Genomic DNA, 27,827 nt, shown 5'->3' with positions numbered 1-27,827 from the left:
AGGCCAAGTCTTTGTCCATCCTGACAAAGACGACGCCCAAATCGTACACCCAGTCACAGCAGTGCTCTGACAAGGGTCGTACATATGGAGGGTTCCGCAGCTTCCAAGAACGGAGGTCCAGGCAGCCTGACTGCTCGTCAACTCAACATCGGCGCAAGCAACAAAAAGGGGGGTGGGTAAGGGCTTTTTCCAGTCCCCCTCCTCCGCAATAGCCTTATAGGGTAAGAAGCCATGACACACCCCTCTTGGTCCACGTGTCTCCGGTGGGGGGCAGGCTTGCTCTTCACGCACATTTCTGGCATCAGAATTTTGCGGACCCTTGGATCCTCTCCGTAGTATCCATGGGTACCGCCTACCCATCCCAGCCTCTCCTCCCCTCCACTCCGTCAAGTTGGGACAGCAACTCTTCTGGCGGCGGTCCCCTCACTCGTAGAGTGCCAGGCAGTGGAGGAAGTCCCAGCTTCCCAGCGAGGCTTGTGCTTCTACTCCAGGATTTTCGCCATTCAGAAAAATAACCAGGCAAGCCTGAGAGTTGTGCTGGATTTTTCCACCCTCAACCTCTCCTTACCTCTACAAAAATTCAGGATGGTTACGCCAGCCTTTATAGCGGATACATTGTGCAGGGGAGACTGGATAAGCTCCCTGGATATGTAGGACGTGTACCTACACGTCCCGATTTGGCAGCCCCATCATTCTTTCCTCCTGCTCAGGATTATGGGCTACCATTTCCAATATAATGTCCTTCCTTTTGGCCTCAATACGGCCCCAGGGTCTTTACCAGACTCATGAATATGGTAGCTGCCCTCCTCAGAGCACAGGGCCTCCACATCTACCCATACCTCGACGAATGGCTCGTCAGGGCTACATCTCCGGAAGCGGTTCACCACTCTTCCCATGCTCTTATGAACACACTGCACAATCTGGGCTTTTCGCTCAATCTCAAGTATTCGCAGCTGCAGCCCAGGGCAGACTCTGACCTTCTTGGGCCTCATCTGGGACACATGCTCTGATAAGGTGTTCCCCTTGGAGGACAAGATCACGGCCATGAAGAGGGCTACTACTCACTTCCTCAGCAGAGAAGCGACCTCTGCCTGGTGGTACCAGCATCTCCTGGGTCTCCTGGCGGCAGTCCTATTAGCCCTTCCACACACGAGACTGAGGATGAGGAGGATTCAGCTGCACTTCGTGGCCTCATGGAACTGGAGCAGGGCTCTCAATCAGAGATGATCAAAATTCCTCCATCTTTCCACCCGGACCTCACATGGTGGTCCAGGGACTACACCCTACGGACAGGGAAGCCCTTGCGGGCTCCCACCCTGCAGGTCACCATCACCACGACTCCTCGCTTGAGGGATGGGGAGCCACCCTGGACGATCTCTTGGTCCACGGCACCTGGACTCGACAGAGCAGGAGTACCACATCAATTGGTTGGAGCTGAACACCATGTGGCTTGCGCTCAGAGCATTCCTTCCACTTCTCAGGGGCAAGGTTGTCCTCCTCCAGACAGACAACTCGACCAGCATGTACTATGTAAACAAGGAGGGAGGCACCAGCTCCCCTCCACTGTGCAGACTGACAATCAAAATGCGGGAATGGTCCCTGGAACGACATCTACCTCACGGCAGTCCACCTTCCGGGGGAATCTCAACCTGGAGGCGGACAGGCTCAGCAGGTTGGGAGTGGACAACTACGAGCGGCAGCTAAATGACCTTGTTATTCAGGAGATCTTCAACAGATGGGGTCTCCCCAAGGTGGATTGCTTTGCCATCTGGCACAACAAGAAGTGCCCTCAGTTCGCCTCCTGGCAGGGACAGGATCCCAGCTCCCTGGGCGATGCCTTTCGGATTCAGTGGAATGGCATGACAGCGTGCGCCTTTCTGCCCACTCCCCTGATTCACAGAGTAATTAGCAAGATCAAGGAATCTCGCCAGCTCAACATCATCCTGATGGCTACATGGTGGCCGGCCAGGCCATGCTTCTTGGAGCTGCTCAGCCTCTCAGGGTGCCTCCGATTCATCTTCCAACGGGCCCAGCACATCTTCTGGCGCAGCAGGGGGGCAGGGTTATCCACCACGCACAACAGAAACTAGCCCTCACAGCCTGGTTCCTGAGCAGGTAATGCAAAGCATCTCAGCCTCCCCCATGCTAATCTGGAAATCATACAGGGTGCAAGGAGCAAGGCTACCAGGGCTCAGTATAAAAGTAAATTGGACCATATTCTGCCCCTGGGCAGATTACAAGGAAATCGACCCCCTGGCATACACTTTGGACGACATGCTCTCCTTCTCGGCGCATCTCGCCCACTCTGGCGTGCAGGTGGATACCTGCTGCACTTAGCTCTCTGCCATAGGGGCCTACAGGAATTCAGAGGAAGGGGTTTTCTCCTCTTCCAATCCGATTGTCAAGCGACATTTGACGGGGCTCGCAAGGCTCTTCCCGCACATCACTAGGGCCACACCCCACTTGGGACCTGAACAAGAGTCTTAGGCGCCCTGGCACACAAACCGTTTGAGCCAATGGCATCAGTGGACATCAGGCTGGTCACCATTAAGACGACCTTACTAGTCGGCCTCTGCTCTGCTCGCAGAGTCAGTGAAATCCAGGCGCTGGTCGCCTCAGAACCATATACTATCTTTCCAAAGACAAGGTAGTCCTAGGGACACACCCTGCATTTCTGCCCAAGGTGCCATCTGCTTTCCATTTGAACGAGGAAATAGTCCTCCCTACTTTCTTTGCCAACCCTAAGGATGAGTCAGAGAGAGTTTTGCACTGCCTGGATGTCAGGCGTGCCCTGAAATTCTACCTTGACAGGGCCAAGGACTTTTGCAAATCAGACGCCCTATTTGTCACTTTCGGAGCGGCAAGACCAGGCTATCAGGCCCTCCATATCCCGCTGGATGGTCTCGGCCATCAAAGAAGCATCCGAGGGCCAGCACAAGCCGCTTCCGACTAACATGCACGCCCACGCAGTCAGGGCCAAGGCAACGGCAATCGCATTCCAGGGCCATGTCCCTTGGCAAGTCATAAGCAGGGCGACCACCTGGGGCACTCCCTCGGCTTTCTGCAAGCATTACTGTTTAGATACCGGTTCTAGATCTGATGCGGCATTCGCTGCCGCGGTTCTCCGGAACCTATTTGCTTATGGAGGGTCTCCTCTCCACCCTGGGGCTACATTCAGTTTTAATCGCCCATGAAGTATGGAGGAAAGGGGACGGGACGTAAGAGTAATCATAAGTTACTCACTGTAGTGACTAACATACTCTTAGTCCTTCGTCCCTTTTCCTCCATACGTCCCACCATCCTCCCCCTAATAAAACTGGTGTCATTAGGCAATGTTAATCTTTTGTCGACACGTCTATCGGAACTGAGGTGTGGCGCCGGAGGACGGAGTCAGGGCAGCGCATGCTTCCAAGCCGCACCTCTGTGCGGCTCTAAATTTAAAGGGGAAGAAGGTTTTTCTGGTGAAAAAGGTTCCATCTCCCGTCCCTTGGAAGGGACACCCATGCAGTATGGAGGAAAGGGGACTAAGGACTAAGATGGTCTATGATGGTGAGTAACTTATAGTTTTTTCACCATCATAACTAAACCCTCGGCTCCTCAGAGTGACTACAGAGAGGACATCACTTATGGGCTTTTTTCTCTCATTTACCCGTTGGAATTTTGAATCCGTACTCCATAGCTCTTTCAGTCGTGCATGTGATTCATTCAAGAGGAGGTCCTCCGCAAGTATATCAATGACCCACATTGCATGACGGGTCCAGATCTCGGTGCCAACTGTCAGACTCACTAGACGGTCAATTTATTTTTGGTGATGGTCAAAACAAAAGTTATTAGTTTGCTTGCAAGACAAACAGACAGTATTCCCATGTTTACTCATTCCCTTCTGGCTAACCAACCCTGTCGTCCAGACCCATAACTTATATAAACAACAGGCGACCTAACCATCAAATTATCAATACGGTTTGGGTTAGGTCTTCCGGCACGCTATTCCAGCCTCCCGCCTTACACAAAGGGTTCATTCATTCATGGAAACTCTAGCTCTACTTCACTCCTCATGACAGAAAATGACATAGGATATTAGTACTTCTGGGTTATTGTGGCTACCCCAGTGAACTTCTTCTCTCACCACCTCAGGCAAAGGTCATAGTGCACCCACCCCGATGACTGCTTCCGGTCTCAATGAATGATCTTTTGTTTTGTCCGGCCTGTGATAGTGTGATCCACTGTCCTCGGTCCAAAGGCCTTGTCCCAGTGTCCCGAGATGGTGAAAAGGCTCATAGTCAGCAGTTCTGGCAAACATGCGCAGCCCAATTTATAGAGGACACTATTAGTCCACAGCCAACAGGTGAAAGGGTCATACCTAGCAAACCTCTAAAAAGAAATGAAATAAATAAATGCTAAGGTCTGCGGTGGGGACAGATATCGGAGGTAAAGAGGGCAGAACAGTCAATATGGAAGATGTCCCTGAAACCTAAAACAACTGCCCCCTCCTCCAGCAGTCCATTTATTTATTTATTTGGTTTGGGAACAGCCCACCTGTCATGAACCACCGTACGCGTCCCTTCTGGACTGCGTGGTGCCTGACCCATAGGGGACTGAACTCAACAGTACTCCCAACATGGCCACTGAACGCGGAACGCTGTTTGCCAGTCTCTGCGTTGTACGCTCTACGTTCTACAAAACAGACACACCACCGCGGCTCTGCGCGTCTCAACACTACCGCTTGCAGTAGTCAGATGTGTGTTGCCGGAGCTCGTTCAGCGATTACTTCTGATTCCTGGTTCCCGGTCCCCTGAGTTCCCTCTTCTTTCATCCTTCCCCTTTTCCTCACCTTGCATATCTTGGATTCCACCGCATTCGTATCTCCGAGTGTGAACCTCACCATTTCCTGGACTTTTTCCCGGACATTTGAACGCTTCCTGGACCCGAGTCACGAACTGCACGCTGGAACCCGAGGGCCCACGCACAGGGTTATATAAATCCCGAACAGTGCGAAAGAAAACATCTTCGAAGATCACGAGCAAACAATAGAGACAGGTGCGAAGGGGGGAAACCTGTGACACCACCTACCTTAGTGCCACAATCCAGAACTGGTTGAATGACATAAAACCCAAAGTATTCACCTATGCACTCTTATCTATGGGCTTTACTTCACCTGTGACCTCTTATTCGAAGCCCACACCACCCAGAAGATCGAAGCAGCACAGTAACGGCTTGCGCTCATCTGCAAAATCAAGCCTTTTATCGCTGCCTGTTTCAGAGTAGTTGCCCAAGCATTGATCATCTCTCAACTGACCAATGTCAAAGTCCTTGTCGCAAACCTGGAGAAGCTGGCAAGGCCCTAGTTGCGAGAGTCCCAGATGCCACCTTCATCCCTCTTAAAGCCATCCAGCATGCTACAGCGCATCTTGTTTCAGGACTACGATTATTTAACCACATCACCATATCCTCAGAGAGTTGTACTTCCTAAACCTTCAATCATTCATCATGCCCAAAACGGCCTACATAAACTACAAAGAAGTCAGAACGATAGCAGCATTGTGCCTGGCAGACAACCTCCCAATCTCCAGAGGGCAGCACACCACCAGAAGCCACAACGTTGATAGAGTGTAAACTAAGATCTGCAAGAGGAATACAAAATGTCTCTAGAACAGGTTTCCAACACAGTTAAGACTGGCCTCATCCACACTACACTTTAGGAAGGTCCTGAAGACCCTATTCTGCAAAGTACATCTTTACAAATGCTGATCCCTCCTCTGAATGCTTCTCCTTTCACTCCAGCCACCTCTCTCTCTCCACTCCCCATTCCAGCTCCTCTGCAACCCAATACCCTACTTGTAACCCTCCTGGGAGTTTCCCAGGTGTACAGCGCTCAGTTGATTTCCAGCAAAATTCGCAATTTAAAAATCCCATATATGCACATATACCCAGCCCTCTAGCTCCTCCTTACCTAAGCCTCCATGGCATTCCACGGCCTACACTTGTGAATTTCTTTTCTGGCCACCTGTCTCTTCTGTAGCTCGTTCTGCTCTCTTCTTCATCCATCGCAAAATGAGTGCCATATCCCAACTCCTACTGCCTTTTGTCACACTCCAGTGGAGGAGGCAGATTTTGGTGCTGTGGTGGATTGGGCATCTCCTTACGGGGCACTGAGATTCTAGATCGTTCATGGTCAGTCACAGCTGATGAAAATGTTCGGTGTCTAAATAGTTCTCCAAATTAGCACGAGTAGCTGAACGTAGTGGGGTGTGGGGAGCCCAAAATAATGAAGGAAGCTTAAAGGGGATTCCTGCCTGAGAATATTTTTACAATAATGTGTTGCAATTGTTTATCTTACAGCACCATTTTTTATAAAACTGGGGTACAAGCCATACATCTGGGTCTCGGGACAACACATGAAAACATTCAGGAAATGCCAATTCGCCAACAGTACAAAGGAGGGCTTTCCAACATTTTCATGAAGCTGCAGCCACAATCTATCAATGTAGTAATGGCAGCAACAATGTATCTATGCCAGTCATCGTCACTGTAAATCACTTGCATTGGAATATGGGCACAATGGCCCTCATTACGACCCTGGCGGAAATCGTGGTGCAATATGCACCATGGAGCACGGCGGAAAGCTGCCAATAGCGCCATGGGGGTTGGCGGATTTACCGCCCCATGCCGACCTTGGCGGGGCGGTAAATCCCCATTCCCCATTTTACCCTTCCCCATTCCCATTTTTGCCCCATAGGGTATAATGGGAGTGGGGAAGGCGTTAATTACGCCACCGTAAAATACGGTGGCGTAATTAACATCAAGGTCCCGTAGCGCCATGGATTTCTCCGCCCGGAAAAACCAGGCGGAAAACGGCTCCATGGCGCTACGGGAACTCGTAGTAGGGCGGAAGGGTCCGCCGCGAATACCGCTGGCGTAAACCCACTCCGCCAGGGTGTAATGAGGCCCAATGTATTTATTCCAGTAATGGGCATGGTACATCATTTGCATTAGGCTATCAACACAAGCCATCTATGACAGTAATTGTCACTGTAAATCACTTTAATACGGTTGTGGCCACAGTCTATGTCAGCAATGTCCACGGTTAATTATTTTCAAGACGCTGCAGCTGTCATCTATCTATGCCATTAATAGTCACTGTAAACCGCTTGCATGAAGCTGCATCCACAATCTATCAATACAACTCACGAAAGTCATTTACAGTGACCATTAATGGCATAAACAGATTGTGGATGCATGCTTCCTGAAAGTAATTTACAGTATGTACATAACTTTCATGAAGCTGTGGCCACAATATGTGAGAGAAGTGGTAATTAGAAATCACTTGCATTAGGTTGTGGTCACAATCTATCTATGACACAACAAAGGTCGCTGTAAATCACTTGCATGAAGCTGCAGCCACAATCTATGTATGCCAGTAATGGTCAATGTAAATCACTGCCATGAATCTATAGCCACAGTATATCAATGCCAGTCATAAAAGTGATTGGCAGTGACCATAGGTGGCATGGGTAGTTGTGCCCAGAGTTTTATTAAATTGATTTACAGTCAATAATTCACTTTCGTAAAGCTATGGCCACAATTAATCTATGGCAGTAATTGCCACTGTAAACCTTGGGGACATTGCACACTGCACACTTCGGCACACATGTGCTTTTTTATACTTAAATAACGTGCTCTGTGCCATCACGTCTGCAGGAGGCACTCCATTTTTATTTATTTACTGAACAATTGCGCCTATACAGCACAAAGTGTTTCCAGGTGCCATGGAAGGAGAGCACAAGTGGTATGTTCGCTCCCAGCTCCCCCCACTGGCAAAAGCCTTTTTTTTATAAAGCCATCACCCAGCATTCCACCCTTTCTTTTGTAAGATAACTCAAGTGTGTCTCCCTATACAACTGAGATAAGAATTAGCTGTTTGCCCTGCACCTGGGGTGGCCTCCAGTTCTGATGTGGGACTTGCGATTTTGTAGTCCCTCCCAATGAGTGGTTTGCACTCTGCTTGCCACACACTGGCCCTGCTCACATGGACGATTTCCAAATTAGTCTTAGGTGTATGAGTGTAGAGAATTTGTGAGGTGACTGGTTGACTGTTTCCCTTCTTAGTTAGGATCCCGCTCTTCCGACGTGTACGTTTATATATGATTTTGTTACCCACCTGGGGAGAGCCAAGAATAATAACTATGCCAGCTCCAAGACTTCATAAACGATAAAGAGCTTCTAAGGTCGCAATGTGATGAATCCCTGCTTCAAAAGCGTGACATGCAAGGATTAGCGTTGGGGTACTCCCCATACCTTCCTGGGGCCGAGCATTCTCTGGTTTGAGGTGGCACCTGGTGCCCTTAGTGACATCACCATCCAAAAGTAAGTTTCAGGTAGGAGACTTTATCACAAGGTCTGTCTTAGTACGCTGGAATGTATGTATGTCTCAGTGAGAACTATAGGTATCTGTGAGTGAGTGAGAGAGAGAGAGAGAGAGAGACAGAGAGAGAGAGAGAACATATTGGAGAAAAAAAACACACACACACAGTGCTGTTTGGAATTTTGAATATCTGAGAACTGCAGACTGTTGTTCTGACAAATTGGATATTTTGTTAACTAAGACAGCAATATCTTTATTTATTCAAGGACCCCCCATCCATTTTAGGTGGCCAGAGAGTTTGAAAGAGAAGAACGAGAAACACATAATTGTCATTAATGCAGGCCAGAACTAAAAACATATCAAAGTGCTTGTTAGGTGTTTTGGAAGACATTGTACTTGCTTTGGTAATGTCTGCCTACAGTCCATTAGTGAATCTGTTAATGCTTACATTCTTTTTAATGCTTCTTATCCTTTACTCTAGGAAACAAAGACATACGAGTTGTTTGCCATTTGTGAACATTATGGAGGACTCCGGGGTGGACACTACACAGCTCTCATCAAACCTGATGGTGAAAAATGGTATCGCTTTAATGACCTTATTGTGGAAACGGTGGAAATTGTAAGTGTGCAGTGTAAGAGAAAATGTTCATTTTAGTGCTAAATTCCTCCCACCTTAGAGACCCCCAGCTCTTTTGCTGGACTTTAGGACTTTTTAATTTTAACCCTGGAGTGAGTGAGCCCTTTTTCTCACTCTCTCGTGTGTTAAAACCTGATTTGGATTATGTGTTTCCTTTTTTTTGGAGTCTGACAAACTCCATAGGCATCTGCTATGTGTATGGTGACACACAGCACCTTCAGTGCAGTGTCACAGAAAAATACTTTAGATTTCTTATCAGCTTTAAATACCTTTTCTTGTGCAAACTACTGTTCCCAAGAATAGTAAAGCAAAATTGACTTTACTTGCCTTTTCTCTTTGTAGGTCCAGCACACCCCATTTTATGGGGAGTGCTGGGGGGTTACCTAGTAACCCCTTCTCATACAAGCATCAGAAATACGATTACGGTGAGTAATGTATACCTTTTGTTACCCTCACTACTTTAAATGGCTGGTGGCAGTGGTTCCCTCAGCTGTAGTACAGCACCCATGGGCAACCATTTTGTCAAAATGGCCCCTGTCCTTTTCTTTCCCCATTTTCTGTTTCTGAGGTCTTCCTTGGGTTTTACTCTGGTGTTGAGCCAGGTTTGAGCCCTTTGTTAATTTTGCCTTTGTTGGACTTCAGTCCTGAACCCGCCTCTGGCTCCAGTATGTCTGGAAAGGCAGGATTTGAGGGAGATTCCTGAAACTCCCCTGTCCGTTGTCTCTAGGAATGCCTGAATGCAACCAGTCCTGATTGGCTGGCTGTCCTTTAGGACAGCCAGCATGGTTTGTGATTGACAGCCTAGGATGTGCATGAATGGGCAAGTGTTTTGGGACTAGAGTCAGAGTCGACCACTGGGAGAAACACCCGGCGAAGAAACCGTGAACGAAGCTTGCTGCATCCTTCTGGACCTTTGAATTGTCCAGTGAAGCCTTGCTGATGTGCTGAAACTCCTTTTTCAATTTGACAGAGATGCTCCGGAAGGGACGACTTCTTCCCTTGGGTTAGTGGGACCAACTAACCCTGAGATGAATTCCACTGGACCATCTTCCCCGACTGGCTGTACTACTTTGCTGCTGCAAGAACCGAATGCCAGGGGTAGAGAAATCCATAGTTGAGTGCAACGTCTGTAATCTGGCCAGAAGCTCCAGGAGACTCCTAAGGACCCCAGAAGCAGGACGACCCGACCCAAGGAGTGAAGGAAGCCCAACCAGTATCTGAGATCTGCGGTGGTGCTGTTTGCCAAGCGAAAAAACCGCAAAGTGCTGTTGAATTGAAAAGAGCCCGTAGCTGCCCACGACCTTCAAACTGCCGCCGCAGGAGCCCTCCAGATGTCCTCCCTCTTGTCCCCACGAGTGAGGCTCAGGAACCCAGAGTCTGCACCGCTGCAACGAGACAGCATCCAGCTGACCACTCTTCTTCAAACCAGAGTTACTGTTTATACTTGGGGTACTTACCTCATGGTCTTTGAGCTGTACTTTTCCCAGTTGAGACTTGTAGTGGCTTACCTTTAGAGTTGATCCCAACCCCATTTCTCACAGGCTTAACGGCTTGTTACGCCACAAGTGGTATTCCTAACAAACTCTCTAACTTTGTGCAAGTCATTTTTTTAGGAAGTGCCTCAGCTCCATAGACTGTGCTCCAATTGACTTTGGCTGTCGTGGCTCCTGGCAAACTCTTCTGATCCATTGACTTCGATATTGTTTGTCCCTCTGGTGGTAACTTGTTTTAGACTGTTATTGCTTGGAAAGGCTTGTCTTTATTTCATTGGTAGATTTAGTTGTCCTCACCCTTACTGAGAACCTGTTTAACCTTTTTCCTTCCTTAACCCTTTTTTTCTGCAACCTCAGAACCTAAAAAGTATATCTAATGTCATACTTAAATGCCATTACTGTCCTTGTGAATGAAATCACCTCAGGGTGTAGGAATTGTGTGAGAAGCATTTCAAAAGATTATCCATGAACATTTCTGATTCTGAAAAGTGATTTTAAAGTATATTTACCTTGTTACACGAATTACCTTTTAAACAAATGCTTATTTAAAACTTGATGTTATTTAAATAAATAATTATTTGTAACTGAAACCTTGAGTGTAAGTGTTACTTGGTTACTTTTATTTACGAATTTCAATGCTACAGCTCACATTTACACCTCTTGAGATAGGCCTGGCTGCCCAGTCACACTACCAACTTGCGTACCTATACCAAAAGGTGGGTTACCTCATACCAAGCAGATAAGTGTTGTGTAGTGTCTCACAGTGTTGCTACACCAATTCTTACCTAACATGCAGACATAAGAAACACCTTACATTATCAACTTCCAAAACATTGTTCTCTTACACTTGTTAATTATATTTGGACTTCATTCTATCACATATAACAGTGAATAAGGGCCTCATTAGATCCATGGAGGTAATGCTACATAAGTATTTCTGTCAAGATTTGAAACTTCCTCCCCCTCCTCCTCACCTGAAACTTCAGAGGTGGATCCCTTAGGAACAGTCTCTGTCTTCCTACGGTCCTTCTGCTTAGTGGGAGCCTTTTCCTTGGGTGTCCGGACCTTCCTTTCGTGTAGGTAGGGTCTGGCCCCTCCGGAGGCCACCTTGGCAGAGAAGGAACCCTGTCCGCAGGGAACCCCGGGGGGCCAGCCCTAATTCAGGGAAAAAGCACAAAGGCGGAAAAAACCCTGTTTCCAGATGGGTTCAAATGGGTGTAAGTCTGTTCTTTGCTCAACCAGAAGATAGTCTATTTCCAGTTCAAAAAAGTGAAAGTCTGTTTCCCACTCTATAGTTCCACTAGTGCCAGGTCTGGAGTCCGGAGAGTTGTAAATTATGGAATTTCCAATTCAAATAATAAAAATACAAAAACAGGGAAGGGTAGAAATATGAGAAGCTAAGAAAGGGAAATAGACTCAATGGGCTAGAAAGAGAAAATATCCGTCAGCGCACAGAAGGATGAAAAGGACTGGAAGCGCCACAGGAAGACAGTAAGGAAGAACAGAGAAAGAGAAGGATTAGGATATAAGGCATGTAAGAAAAACTAGTTAAGTATAGAAGGCAAGGCAAGATGCTTACAGAGCGGGAGACTAGCGAAACAAGCTGTAGGCGCTGGGTTGTCGTAATACTTAAAGGTGCCGTAGTCACACAAAATGTTAGAAATTGACAAAGCAAAGAAGGCAGGAACCCTGAAAGGAAACCAAAAGATAACACAGGAAGGGCACCGGGTAGTAAGAGAGGATGAGAGGTAGGCTGACATGGAAATTAAGGAAGAAGATAGTCAAGAAAGTAAGACGTTACAAAAGGCGGAGCCGCCCGAAAGGCGAAGGAGGAAAAAACAAAGGTAGAACAGGCGAAATAGACAAAGCAAATTGTATGCGGGAGCCACCAGGGAACAAAGGCCCGCGGGAGGTACACCAGGAAGGCTGAAAATAGCTGAAGAAGGGAGAAGGCAAAAAGTATACACGGACGAAGTTTCCTCACGAACCGTAGCGTTGGTTTGTGGGAGGAGCCAGAATATAAAGGATCGTCCGCCATCTTGGGTGAGGACTGGAACACGTGTAAGGCATTCAATGCCCCCAGCGTTTCCAGATCTTCCAATCCGAGTTCCTGACAATTTCAGGTATTGAAAAAAGAACTTTCTGTTTAGCACCCACGTTATTATTACAATAGGGGATTACTGCCAGTGGTATATATCACTGTATTCCAAGTGTTCTTTCTCCTTGAAAATCCATCTATTTTTACTGCAAACCCATAGCTATAAATAAAGATTGCCACAAGTCCCCAGAAGTTTTTAAACCTTTTTTTGCTGTACATATCTTTCAATACAAGGGAAAATGTTCTCACTGGGGATGCTGGAAGGGGGTGGATTAATGGCCACCCTTTCATCACTTTCCTATGTAGTGCTTAGCAGGGTCTGATTTTACAACTTTTGTGTATATAAAAAATCTATTGTAGTGCAATTTGCACCCTCAATATGAGCCTGAAAATGTAGGGAGAAAAAAAAAACCCTGTGTATTTTCTGGAATACCACCAGTGATATTCCAGGAAATCCAATACTGTTACCACTGCACCAGTGCTAATGCTGTAATTGGCTCTGACAATTGAGATTAACTCCGCTATTAATGCTGTTTTCCTCTGGAGGATTTTCTTCATGGAATACCTCTAAATCTGCATCCGTGATTCTTCTACCATACAGTTCTTTCTTCTTGTATACTATATATACTTCCATGACCAGATAAGTGAACACCATTGCCTCTTCAGCTGCCTACCAGGCCAAACTCCTCAATGCAGTTAGACCCTACCTCTCCAGCGACACCTGCACAAACATAGCTAGGGCTATCACTGGATCACGGCTGGACTACTCCAATGTTCTCTTCCTAGGGACCTCCACAAAAAACCTTGAGAAACTGCAAGTTACTCAAAACAACGCCTTACGCGCAGCACAAGGCATCTCCAAAAGAGAGCATATGTCTACTGCGAGAAAAGCCTCCCACTGGCTACCTATAAAAGAGAGGATCATCTTCAAAACCTTGACCCTCACCCACAAATGCATCCACTCTGCAGCACCAGCCTACCTGGCACAAAGGATCCACCCGGCCATGTCCTCAAGACCAACCAGGACCCCCTATACCAACCTACTCACTGTACCCATGGTGAAAAAAGCAAGAGCAGGGGGTACCAGCTTCCCCTACCTTGCGGCTCTTCACTGGAATGCCTTCTCTGACCACCTTCAGCAAAACCTTGAAAACCACCCTGTTTGCCTGATTCTCTACCGTTTCTCATGTACACCCGCCATATGTATATCTGACCTGTGTACGCCTCCATGCATAATATGTGTTACACCTATGTGCCCAATGCTGTAACTTATGCATAATGTAACTAAGTTTTTCTTCAAGTAACAGCGCCGCAATGCCCTTGAGCTGCCTGCGCGCTATACAAATGTAAAAAATAAAATAAAATAAATAATACATTCTGACCCAATTTTCTCTTTCCCTTTTTAGAGTACATTCAATCCATTTCATGTTTTCCTTTTTCATTCATTATTCTCTTGTCTGATTTTTCTTACCTAACTTTCTCAACCCCATCATTCATTATGCTGCACCAATGGAATAGAGACATTCTGAATTCACTACTGTTTCTGGACCTTTAGCTGATCTAGCATTCCATCATCATCAGAACTAGTTCTTGCAGATGCACTATAGTCAATATAAATACCAATTAATCAAAAATAGTCAGAATCGAATGATACTATTTTATTTCTACAAACATTAAAAATAAATCTATTATCTTAACAATATTTTTCTCATCCAACATGTGTTTCATGCTCTTCCAAGCATTTTCAAGGCTGAAATATCAAAAGAACAAAATACATTTACATTATTGTTAATCTAAAATTAATATTTTTAGATTTTCAATTTAAAGACTATAACCTTAAACAAATTTTAATTGTATACATTTTTTCTCAAAGACTTCAATGACCAGTAGTCAGTACTGAAATCCATATCACTAACCGGTATTTATCCAATTTTGTTCAAACCTCCAATATGTTATCAAACCTATTAGTAGTTAGCAGAATATATTTCTGAACATATTTTATACAATACATTCCTGTACACCCAGCTATTTCCTCTCCTTAAATTCTCATATTTTAGGGATCCAAAATAGAGAAATATTAGTACCTCTGCAAAATAAACGGAAAGAATTCCAAGAGGCAGCATCTAGAAAAGTAAAGTCTTTATAGAAGAAGAAAAATTCAAGAACTACGGGGGGCCTAAAAGACCAAGCGGGGCACTGTCAGGGTTAATTGTCATGGTGTATATCATTTGTGGTACTAAAAAATTACTTGAAGAATCACGAGTATCCCATTTCAATGTTGAATAGCTGCGACTATAGAGCGTCTAAAAGCCAAATCAGCCAAATATGGATACTGCTTGGTAAAAGAGGTGACCCAAGTTGCAGTAACCAGTAGATGAAAAGGTAAACCCCTACCTCCATTCCTCCCCTCCCCCCACTGCTACTTTTGAGTCAGAAACAAATTAAGCCTGGATCTCTATTGGGTAAGGCAAGTGGAGAGAGTGTCAGTAGGTCAACAGATATGCACAGATTAAGGCAATGATTGGGACATACTGGGACAGACTAATTCAGTTATATAGCAATGTGCTGCTAAGGGCAAGCTGCTGAAAAAAATGAGTAAAGCTGAATTCGTTAAGTTGGAGTTTCGCTCTGGCTCTTAACTTGGTGGGGTGGGCATTACTGGCAGGGTTGGCCCATCACCTCCGTTAATATTGCCCCCTTATTCACAGAAACTCTGATGCAGCGAAACTGAAAGTATTCCCCATTTTCCGTATGCTGATGATTTAGATACTATCTTCCTTTTTGTGCCTCAGTGAAAAGTATTTAAATTTAGAGATTTTTTTTTGGCAAGTCTTTTTTATGGTACTCAAAGCTTGTACTCTAGGTTCGGATTAGGCTCTTTGACATCTCGTGCCTCTCCAGAATGAGTTTAAATTCACCTCTGGATCCAAATCAACTTTGCAGAATTGCTTTATTGATTTCTTTTCTACATGAACCACTTTAACATATTTCATGAGAAAAGGATTAATCTTCCAATTGGAACACTGCCTCTCACATGAATCGTTTGTTCGAGAGTTATTTTAAATCTTATAGCGCATACAGTTATTAGTGACACTTATACACCAGAAAGTTTATAATCCAATCCTTGAAAATGTTTTGTGCACCCTTGATGGAATTCTCTGTTGTAGATGCCCACTGGACTTAGAGAGAGCATGATTAAATATATTCAGTACATCACTGTCCTTTTGGACCTCTGATGTAAATGATTACTGTGCTTAAACAGATCCATGCTGAAGTTGAAATCCCTTCATACAGATGTTTTTACTGAGTTCATTATCTCTTGTAATATTTTAAGAATGATATGTTTCGAGCAAATAAACATACATATAGGTAAGCGATTCACCCTTCATCCTAGTCTTAGAAATCAAAAACCTTGACACCTTTAAATTAATTGTTTTGTTAAATAATATTGTGACACAGCTATTTCTCTCCTAGAGAATGTGCTATAAGGTTCAGGTACAATCTATCCTCTTTCTAGGTTTGTAGCTTCCTTGCGAAACCTATCTCCTTCAGCGGAGCACCAACATCACTACTCTTCTTTAAACATGTTTATTTTCCCTTTTTCAGCACATTATTAAAGCCATTAACGTTCTATGTGATAACCTAAAAATGGCAATCCCGCCAACTACAAATGTTTGCAAAACAAATGCCACAGACACACTAAACCTATACTACATTTTCATTGACATTGTGTAGTATCAAATTACACACAATGCAGTTTTTCCCCTAATAAAAGACCCTGGACCTCAGCGAGAAGCCTGACACACATTGTAGTGTCCTTCTCCCATTGGCCTAATGGGAAATGCACCTTCCTGTGAGGCTGGAATTATACTTCAAAACAATGTTCAATTTCTGGGGCACCCTGACCTTTAGAAAAACAGCATAGAGGTGGACAGTTATGCAGGCATCGTCAACCCCAATAACCCACTTGCTCCAGTGAAAAGGCTCCCTGGGCTTAGTCTATACTACAAAAAACTTCTGCAAAAAACATCATCTTCAGTTTACAATCTAATATGCCAGAATCTAGTACCATGAGCTGCACAATTATTTTATAAAAATGTTTCTTCCGATACATTTCAACTTGTCATCCAAAGGGCTGACTCACCACTTCTCATATAAGAGAAACAGTGAATGTTCCACAATCAGATGCGCTGCTAGTTTACATGCATAAAGCATAAATAGCATTAAACCTCCTAATAATCATTCCATCTACAAGGTTCATAATGGTTAAGACGTAGATACATTTTGGCGTTTTTTAATTGTATTCATAGTCCATGATCCAACACCAGATTTGTATGTCCAGATGACAGAGTCGTATGCCAACACATGTTTCGAACTCCACAGGTCTTTTTCAAGGCAAAACTCTTCTCCAAAAAAGTAATTTCCAACATTTGAATACACATATGTATCACCATATAACAACAGGGTCAAATAATACAGGAAACAACAACAGACCATACATTACCAAATATATGATGTCAAAAGTGACAACACAGCATCATGTCACCAACAGCACATAAAAAGAAATAAAAGTAAGAGTGGGAAACATCAAACTGAAATATACAGTGCTAAATCATCTGATATACTATCAAGATGTCATCTAAATATGGCATGCATTGCCATAACTAATGCAGTGAATTCATGCGTGCCACCGCCTGGAGCCCAGTGCCACCAGCAAGAGCACCTCTTCACCGCACCCATAGAGCCAAATGTGTGTGTATATATATATATATATATATATATATATATATATATATATATATATATATATATATATATAGCCAGATACATAGTGTGCAAATTGCAAACGTCTCATAGCTACTGTGTTAATACAGCATCCATATCCACAATGGTCACGCTTCACCACATAGTGTCTGATCAAAATTTACCCGATTGATGGTCATGCTAAGTTTATCCACTTGGAATTGTGCCGGTAAGTTATTATTAGATTCTAGTCGGTGTCCTGTATATGCAGGGAAAGACCAAATCGTTATAAATACTAAATTGGAAACTGGGGTCTCAAAACTTAAGGTGAAGTAGAGTCTCAATGTTAGGACCACAAGTATTACCTGCACTTGTTGCATGATTAGAATAGTCCTGGTGAGATTGTCATTTTGATGAACAGCCTGCCTTAGGTGGCATTACCTGATAGGGGGAACCATACATGTTTAAATTTAGTGGAATAGAATTGCCCTTTAATTCGCGTTTTGTCCCGAGAAAAAAGAAACACCCCTAAACTTACATGTAATGACTTTCGTCCGCACCCGTCCGTCTCATAGTGAGTTGAAACGCGGGCGCGTCCATGTTCCATATATATAGAAACCCCGGAAGGAGGAAACAAAGAAAAAAAGCACCCACGAAAATCATGACACAACAGTCACATGACCCTATTCGGTCACGTGACAGTTCATAATCGTGAACTGAATAGAACCCGTGAATATAACCCCTTGAGTGATAAGTGCATTCAAAGGCGGTTGCCGGGGATCCGGACGTACACAATAGTTATTATAATGAACGTAAAAACTCACGTTCCTGGTCTCCCACTTGAAGTACTGTATCCTGAAATTCCATACCGTGTATTCACTTGACGCATATCAGTCACGTGATTATTGACATTTAAAAAAGAAAACATTGCGAAAGAATCTAACCAACGATGTCGAGCGGTTATCAAACACGTTCAATGTTGCAATAAATGAAATACCACGTATCCCTAGTCTCACACCATATTGTCGGGAAGAGCTACATAAATGGTAGTGTTTAATTCTTAGCTAGTGTATCATCAACATATGCAGTAATACTTGTTGCTTGCCCTCGCTTCTGAGTGAATGATGATGCTCAACATTAGCAATAATAAGATAAAGGTCCTTATACCCCTGTCGTGAATACAAATGGACAATGGGTTTGATATCGCAGCAGATTGTCAATACGGTTTAATGTTATTAAAACTATGTACATTGACCGAGTGGTGTCAAAAGCACATGAAATGTGCATGAGGTTCAGACAAAACAGAATTGTTATTATGTGTTAATACCAATAGTTTGGCTCACAGGCACAGCGCTGAGGCCCCTCTGGCCCCCTAGGCTCTGGCAATGACACAGATAGACAGTAATACATTAGGTTAAGAGTAACACAATCACCTACCCATCTATAAGAATACATTTAATTCCGTATCACTGTTAAGTCCTAAGGTGTTACATCATAACCTACATATAGTGCAAGCTTCTAATTTCCGTAGTAATGCAAAACGGTCCCCACCTCTGGGGTGGGTTCTCGCTTGCATTAGGGCAAGGAATCTAATATCACTAACATTGTCCATTTGGTGATGTTCTTGCCAATGCATTGAAAGTGGTAATTTAGAATCAACTTTAGTTAGACTGGCAAGATGTTTTCTAATGCGTATTCGTAATTCCCGTATGGTGGAACCTACATACACTTTGCCACAGATACATAGAATCGCGTACACTACAAATTTGGTCTTACAGTTCATAAAGTCACGTATTTGAATTGATAAACCATTATGGCAAGAAAAGGAGTCGGATTGTATTACAATCTTGCAAAAAGTACATGTACCACATTTAAAGAAGCCATTTGGTTTGGAAGGTAACCAAGAAATAGACTTTGCAACATTGGTTTCAGAAGCTAAATAAGAGGGGCATAAATGTCCCTTGAGAGTGTGATTACGCGTAAAAATGATCTTGGGTTTATCTGCTATGTATGGCAATATATCAGAATCAAGTTGAAGTAAATGCCAATGTTTGGCTAACAATCTGTATAACATATCTGAGTTTTGCACATACTTTGTAATAATGCGTACATCTGAAAGCCCAATGGACTTTTTCCTCTCATGTTCATACAGCATATCCTCTTGTGAAATATTACTAACTCGTTGTATGCCATTTTGAATGCTACAGTTCGAGTAGCCTCTTTTTTTGAACCTTTCACAAATCTGTCCTACTTCATCAGTAAAGTCTGCCATATCACTGCAATTTCGGCGTGCCCGATAAAATTCTCCAAATGGGATGTTTTGTATGACTGATCTTTTGTGACAACTAGTAGCATGTAAAATTGAATTCACTGCAGCTAGTCTCAGGTGTTTCTTGATGAAGTATCTTGTTTAAATATACAAGCTTAAGCGCTTCCAAATACCTGACACACCTCGGCCATACACTTCTCATATAAGAATGCATGAACAAAACATCTGCAGGAAGAAAACACTTCCTCACCTGTCAACCAAATATGCACTATTCTACAGTGAAGAAAGGAAAGAAAGCTAAAAACTGCTCTAAATAAGATGCAGAACAAAAACAAAAAACAAAGGGATGGCTGGAAGGTTTAGAATTAATCTTAACCAATGGTAATTGCTCTAGAAAAACGTCAAGGCACTCATCTTTCAGCCTTCCAAGCCATTACAGAAAGGGGAAAGACCATATGTAAATCAGGCTTGGTCCCAAGGGGTAGTTTAGCCGAACTGCTTGGTCACAGAGACCACAAGCAACCCCAGATATGTTTTGGTCTCATTCGCCATCATCAGTGAGGTGTAGTCGGCTCTCTAGGCCCAGCAGGCACAGGGCCCACTCGGGGTGACTTGGACAAAACAAAAGTGTTAATGGCTGGAAGCTTTAGAAGGAATCTTAAATCTCTGGCATTGCTCTGGGCAACCCTCCAGACCATTGTTCTTCGTCATGCCAAGCCACCACAAAAAGATGACCGACCATATGCAAACCAGTCTTAAAAAGCTACAAGCACAGACAAGTTCAACACTGCTTTAACTCTCACAATACTGAAATGGCTAGTTCCCTACAATAGCCGACAACAAAAATAAGATAATAATAATAGTAATATGATGTGCTGTAAACCAACCAGTGCCCCTCCGCTGCCGACACTCTGTTCAACTCACTGTTTCAGGTTTATAGTACCTGGTGTATGCACCTTCAGGGGAATGAAGTCGGTAATTTTTGGCTTCTGACCGACTACCCACTTGAAAATTGATATGATGTAAGATGTTTGCCAAGTTGCTCGAAGGTGCTCCCTTTCAATCACTTCATCAAAGCTGAATTTAAGGATCCCAGACCAGCTTCTCGGATCACCCTTAAATAGTTGGTTAGAAAGCTGATTTTGTCCGCGGGCCCGAAAATTCCTGGCTTTTAAAATCTTGCTATGCTTGTCCTCTTTGATAAAAGGATTCTGATCCTTTGAGCGACATGAAGTCAACTAATTTCTTAAACTCAGCTATAAGGGGATCTCTTGTTGCATATAGACTCTGAAAATGTGAGATCCTGTTACTTTCAAATACAACATTTACTAAAGTTTCCACAAAGCCCACATTCAAGGCATGAATCGTACACCAAAAAAACGCAGTTATTTGTTTTCAGGCATAGAAGCATAACTTCAGCGTCTTTCTGCATGAGGGTGACTTCATGACCTCTCATCCAGGCCATTATGGTGCTTTTCGATCTTTTTACAACGCAAATTATTTTCTTCTGCCGGAATGTTTAAGACGTTTAGTCTACTAATCTCAACTCTCAATTCTCTTTTCCTTTCTGCCACTTTCGGGTTATATTTATGCATTGTCCTGCTTATGTTGTTCTTATGCTTCTTTCAGCTTTGCGCATTTCTCAGTGCTGTCGCCAGAGAGTTAATTTGTAATTCATCAAAACTATTGACTGTGAATGTACAAAGTTACCAGCCATAACTGATTTCATCTGTCACATTAACTAAGAAGTCGTTCCACTTGGTGATATTTGGCTTGTTCCTTATGATTAAGAGATGCATTTGAAGTTAGGTCTAAGTCGTACAACGCCTGCTGCGAGGAAGCATTAAGATCATATAAGCAATTGAGGATGCTAGGGTCGCTCCAATTACTTTTCTCGATATTAAATTTGATACATCTTAAATAGAAATCTATTTACAAACATGTAATCTAAAGTAGATGGGTCCTGAACTCTTTGGCAGGTATGTTCGCCTAGTGGATCCCCATCCATTGCTCCTTATAACATCACCAAGCCTAGATAATTTAGATTGTCCTTCCACAGTTTACCACTAATGATTTTATTTACATGTGATGTGGCGTAAGGCGTGCCATGAGAGACATGCTTAGTCTCTTCCTTGTTTATACAGGTAGAATTCAAATCGCCCAACACTACAATGTGACCCTCTGGATGATTGCATGTCCATTTTATATAGTAATTGTTTATTTTAAATAAGATAACTTCAGCAACGCCGATACCTAGATGCCAATAAATATTGATTATTAAAAGCTGTCTTGTTTCACCACTCATCTGCCAGTAAATTATGTAGCTAAGGCTCCCTGACAGATGTCATGTGGTCCAATAACATTAAAATCATACTCATTTTTAAAAAGTGTTATCAGGTCCCCATATGGTCGACGCATCTTGCCCTTTTTAGCAAGCTGGTAACTGGTGCTATATCCGTTCCAAGCTAGACGCTCGAGAGTCCATGTCTCCTGTAGACCTATTATATCTGATTTACGCAAAATTGCTCCCAATTCCGGATTCAAGAAGAGATGTGAATGACCCCTCGAGTTCCATGAGCGAATCCCCAAGCTCTTATCACTAAAGGCTATGAGAAGGGGCCGTCGGGCCTCTCGGACTATTGGCAGCCAGGGCCAATCTTGTTCACATTCATCCCTAGGCCACTCAATACCTGTAAATATTACATTCCTGGAATGTATTTTACCCCCTCCCAATAGAACCCACAAAGATTTACTTTCATATTGTGATATCTTACTGTTTCCATGTGTATTATGCCCCATGGTGTCCTCCTGGAAAGGAGACACTGAAAAGCCTGTGTCTTAACGAAGGGGCTTCTCTCATGATGAGATCATACACGACCCTTGATTCGAAGCTGACAAGTGCAAGATTTGAAAGACCATACTCTATAAACTGAACACGGTCAATATCTTTGGTAGAAATTCTGCTCAGATTTAAAACTTCAGAAAATAGCAATAAGATCATAGCCCTGTTAAGGGAGAGTCGCCCATCATCTCTAAAATTCTATGCGGAGAAGGTGCACTTTTGATCGCACCTAGAGTTTCGTCTCTCTTTCCCCTTTGTTCAAAGTTATCCGTGTTCTGAGTTATTGTCTTACTAACTCATGCTTGCCACACTTCTTGATACTGTCCTCTCTACTAAAATGTGGACAGGGGTCATTCTAAAAAGAAAAATGGGGGACTCTTTATTATAAGCACTGGTGTGTGAGGTCATCAGAAATTAGCGTATCATGGTGACACATGCACATTTCATTCATCTGGCTTTCCATAACCATACAAATTCACAGGATGAATGGCGTTTGCCTTTTTTATATAATGTACACCCATCGAAAACGCAGTGAGGATATTTTCTTCTAATAGTGTTTGAAAATGTTAAAAGACGTGTATTTTTGAAACTCCAAGAATCACACCAAAGTTTGCCCTCCAACATGCAGTTTCGAAATATGTCCTTTTAACTTTAGCTGTACTGTATTTTTCATCAGGTTATAAGTGGTGAAGTGCCTGGCCTGTGAACCTGGCGACTGCTGTTCGAATCCCGAGGTCAGCATACCTTAAAGAAAGATAGTCAAATGTTCTCAGTTTACACAAGACCTCTAAAATAGATGGAGGGACTGTGTCCACCCTCTCAAAAAAGTGGGTGGACACTCCGTACCCTTGACTAGCCCTGAATGTGAAGCATCACTTCCTCTGGCTCCTTTTAGGATGCTAAACATAGGGCCTGAGCCCTGTTTATATTGTTCCTTCCCTTTCACTGCATCCTTACTTCCAACCTGTCTAAACCTTGAATAAGTGTGGCCAGCATTATCAATCTGAGGCATTGCTTTGTCTAGCAGGGAATCTTGTTCGTTCTCTGTCGCCGCTGATGTTACTTTTACCATCTCCACAAAGACATCAGTTCTTCCCGATGTTTGAGGTGCAAACTCATCCTCGGAAAAATTGTCCATGACTACCACTGGCATTTTATTCACAGCGGGCCCATAAACTCCCCGTTAAGTCTTCCTTTTGTCTAACAACGACTCTGGAATGGTCAAATTCCGTAAGAATAGTCTGAGTAGTGTGGGTTCACTTTGCTTCTCTTACCAGATCCCTACCTAAGTAATAAATCACAGACAACTTATGTGTATGGAAAAGTTGTAGGCCGAAGGCATTTTATTTTCTTACAGAAAATATAACACAACAAAATAAATACACTGCCATATGCTTTTGGGCACCTTGTGTCCAGTCCTGAAGTTGCCCAAGGCTCCTCCTGAGTCCTTGTTATCCCTGGGCCTTCGTTCCTGGGCACATGCCGCCTACGACATGTCTGGGACCGTGTACCGAAAGAGTACTCGGCGTTCCTTCTTCTGCCTGCTCCTTCTTTTCTTGGACCGTGTACCGAAAGAGTATTCGGCGTTCTTACTGCTGCTTGCTCCTTCTTTTTTGGACCGTGTACCGAGAGAGTACTCGGCGTACCGGCTCCTGCTTGCACCCCTCTTCTTCCGTTATTATTGCAGGGTGGGTTGGGTGGCAAACGTTTTTCCTTCCCCTTATCCAGGCACTAAGAACCTACCCGAGAGAGGTGAGCTCTTACCTGGTTTGTGCCGCCTCTCCTTTTCCTGGCTTACTTATACACCCCCGGCCTTTTGTTCCGACTTGGGGGCGGCCGGGTTACCCCCCTGACCCCTTGCTGTTATATTTTGCACCTTCCCAGGTACTGTTTCCTGCCCTTCCTGGGTTTTTGTTTCTTGTGGCGCCGTTCGGACGCCCCTCCCTATGCTTTCGCGCCGTTTTCCCCCACCCGCACCTAAACTCCCAGACCCTCTATCGTCCCGCATTTCATGCGGCCCGGGGCCTGGGTCATTTTCACGACCAGCGCATAATACAACTTTTTTTCGTATTCTTAGACTTATTTCTGCGACATTTTCTTCTATAGTGGTACTAGGGCAGCCTGGTTCCCCCCTGAACAGTCAACACTAATAACATCTCAATTAGTGTTAAATGTCGTTAGTTTTTCCGGGAGAGCTGCCTGTAGACGGGACTCCTCGTGCATTTTCATTGCCGGAGTCGGTACTCTGGCACTTTGTAATAATAATATGGCTTGTGTTAAAGCCGACGACTCCTTCTGCGTATATCCATTCAAGTCTAGTTTATCAGTCAAGATATGGCTCCAAAAGCTATGTTGTGTATTCGAACTTCTGATTTTATGTCCTCATATAGAGAGGCAAAAGTCGATATTACTTGGTTAAGGGCTATTAGGGCAGCTTGTGGATCCTTTCCACCAACGAACATATGCTATGGTCACCATTGGAATTTAATGAAGGCGCCCCTTCCGTCCTGAAAGCGAGACCTTGCCAGACGTGAGCGTTTAGCCCTCCATGCGTTCGCGCCGGCAAAAAGGAAAAGAAAGGAAAAAACGAAAACAGCAAGCGGCCACCAGTTCTTTTACGCTTGTAAGGAACGCTGCAGAGTCACCAGTCCTCTGGTTTGCAGGCCCGGTGGAGCCGAGGTTAGGTGTTTAATCCCAACAAATATCACAAAGCAGGTACCTTGAGACGCTCCCGGCGCTTCCCTGCAGGGAACTGCGGAAAACTGCTAACACTCTGGCCGGCATTCCGCTCCGCCGGTGCAAAGAGTAGTTATAGCTCCTCTTTCACGATGGAAATCCCGCGAAAACAGACTGCAGCCTTGAGCACGAACAGTGGTACTAGTGGAAGTCTTAGAATGGAGCAAAAAAAAAACCCTCCTAACGATAACATTTTAAACGATTAATATTAGTGGAAATAGTGCAACCCAAACTAAAGTCTATGCATCGTAACACAGAATGCTGATTGCTGCAATTAAAGGACACCCAAACAAAATGGCACAACTGAAAGACCTAATCTTTCCTGAATTCTGGGCATTATAGATGTTCTGGGCATTATGGCTGGCAACTCTATCAAACCACCCAACCGTGATGAATGGAAGGTTTGAAATGAATCATAAGCCCTGGCATCCATCTGGGCAACCTTGCATACTACCATGTTCTGGCCTGTCTATTCTGGGCATTATAGATTTTCTGGGCATTATGGTTGTCCACTCTATCAAACCACCCAACAGTGATGAATGGAAGGTACAAGGACACATACTAAAACCCCAAAAGGGACATTGCTCTTGGAAACCTTCATGCTATCATATATGGTATGGCAGGTTGCTCAGTGCAATTCCAGTTAATATGGTGTATTCAAACCTTCCATCTATTACTTTTTTCTTTTAATGTGTCTTCAAGCCAGAGAAGGGTACCCAGATGCGAGTTTCTTGCTTGTTCCTCCAAGCTAGTCAGGGTAACTGTGACATGGATCTATGATATGGACCTGGCTTTCTGTGGTTGTAAAGAGGATGCACCGGAGATGAACCACACTGATGATGCCAAACATAGCAGAAACAACTGTCTGGCGTTTCTGTTGGTTACTGGGCCTTGCTTGTTGTCAGTAAAGGGGCTCCCACAATTTAGGCAAACATCTATTTTTTTTAACAATTTAGATTGAAAGCATTTTAGGTTTGTGCTATGTGAAGATCCTAAGGGGTTCACAAACCTTTTGTTTTCCCGATGTGACCCTGGTTTCCTTTATTCTTGATCAATGGGTGGACCTAGCCATACCCCGAATGCTAGCCTTAATCTCCTATAAGGGAAAGTGAACAATTGTCAGTCTCTGACATGTGACAGGCAACTGACGAATCACAGTGAGTGATTAGATTTCAGAACTCTCTGAGCGCACCACATATTGGCCTGTGCTGTGGCCAATGTGTATGTAAATTCTCAGAGCAATGTCCCGTCCATTTTACCCATCTGATATCACTTCTGCAAGTATGCTAGTGACACCAGCATTTACACACGAAGCTCTAAACAACCACTGGCATGCCAACAGTGTGGGCTTTTGTGTAGGCATTTGAAAAGCACTTGCCAGGCATAGCCGTAGTGGTATTAACTGGCCTTTGATGGTAGCAGGTGCTAAATGGTTTGTGTACCTTGGGATCATATAGCATTGGCTGGCAAATGCGTAAAAGGTATACACAAGCCAAAACTGTTGGCTTTGCCAATGCTTGTTTTTTAACAGGACTTCAGTGAAGGACACGCAGAGCGCTTATAAATCGAGTGGCTGAAGGCAGACCTGGTAAGACATTTTTATTACATCAGTATCGGGTTTACAACTCCAATTAAGTTGTTAGCTCTCAGAAAACTGCTTTATAAAAACTATGGCATTCACTTAGAATGCAATGTTTGATGGTAAAGCTTGATTAAAGCGAGCTCAAAGAGTTCCCACGAGGAGGTGCTTTGACCAGGGAGGGACAAGAACTATTGGGATAAGCATGGCCATGGCAGTCTATGAATGGGCACATAACTAAACACAACAGTCTGTGAGTCCCTCTTCATATGCCATTCCTCCCTATTTGTACCCTAATGCAATCGTTTCGGTGTATAGGTGTCGCAATAGCCCAAACTAAAAAGGGCACCAATGTGTGCCATTGTGCTCACTATATTATGATGTCACGTGTTTCATTTTATTGTTGGAGAACATGTGTGTGTTGCCTTACTAAAGCATAAATGTTGATTATACTTTCAGGAAACACAGCAGAAAACGGACAAGGATTCTTTGACTCTCTGGAGAAATGAGAGAAACAATCTCTCTAGGTAAATAGTGACCCACAGTCTGTACTCCGTGTGGGAATGAATGGCTGAGCTGCTATGACATTAGTATGGATTTGACTCGTGTATTTATTCGTGCTTGCAAAACGGCTGGCTGATTGAAGAACATCAATTGTCACTGCAGTAGAACACTGGAGCATTGCAGTAAACATTGCAAGCTTTCCAGTGTTACAGTGATCCAGTGAAGGGCAAATCGGGGCCAAATGTTGCATTGAAAAAGTTCTGGCATGCCAACACAACAGGAACTTAAAAAAGATTGTTCATGACTGGTTATAGTTTATTCAATTACGGAAAACGAAAATGGTGTGTTTTTACGAAGCAAAAAGTCCAAACTTTTCCCCTTGTGTGTGCAGTATTTGTAAAACTATATTGATTTTGTTTTTGTTTTTATTTGTATATGGTTTACATAAGAAATCTTTACAATTACATTTAATTGAAGAAAAAAAGGAAAAGAAAATATGTAGATATACATACCTATCAATAAATTGTAAATAAAGCATAGCCCTACACTCCTTCGAAAATGTAA

The 27,827-nt window shown here is 43.9% G+C and overlaps 1 protein-coding gene across 6 annotated transcripts in view; it reads left to right on the top strand.

Moving 5' to 3' along the window:
• Positions 1-27,827, top strand: part of LOC138491615 (ubiquitin carboxyl-terminal hydrolase 48-like) — a 1,427,336-nt gene that overhangs the window by 1,181,492 nt on the left and 218,017 nt on the right. For all 6 annotated transcript variants that reach the window (XM_069618241.1, XM_069618240.1, XM_069618239.1 and 3 more), the window contains 2 exons: positions 8,844-8,981; positions 27,219-27,286. In XM_069618241.1, the coding sequence (XP_069474342.1) occupies positions 8,844-8,981; positions 27,219-27,286 (206 nt within the window). The remainder of the gene's footprint in view (positions 1-8,843; positions 8,982-27,218; positions 27,287-27,827) is intronic.

The sequence above is a fragment of the Ambystoma mexicanum genome, chromosome 10 (genome assembly GCF_040938575.1).
Source record: "Ambystoma mexicanum isolate Mex_15411 chromosome 10, UKY_AmexF1_1, whole genome shotgun sequence".
In the NCBI taxonomy this organism is placed as follows: domain Eukaryota; kingdom Metazoa; phylum Chordata; class Amphibia; order Caudata; family Ambystomatidae; genus Ambystoma; species Ambystoma mexicanum.
This window is presented reverse-complemented; position numbering and strand designations above follow the sequence as displayed.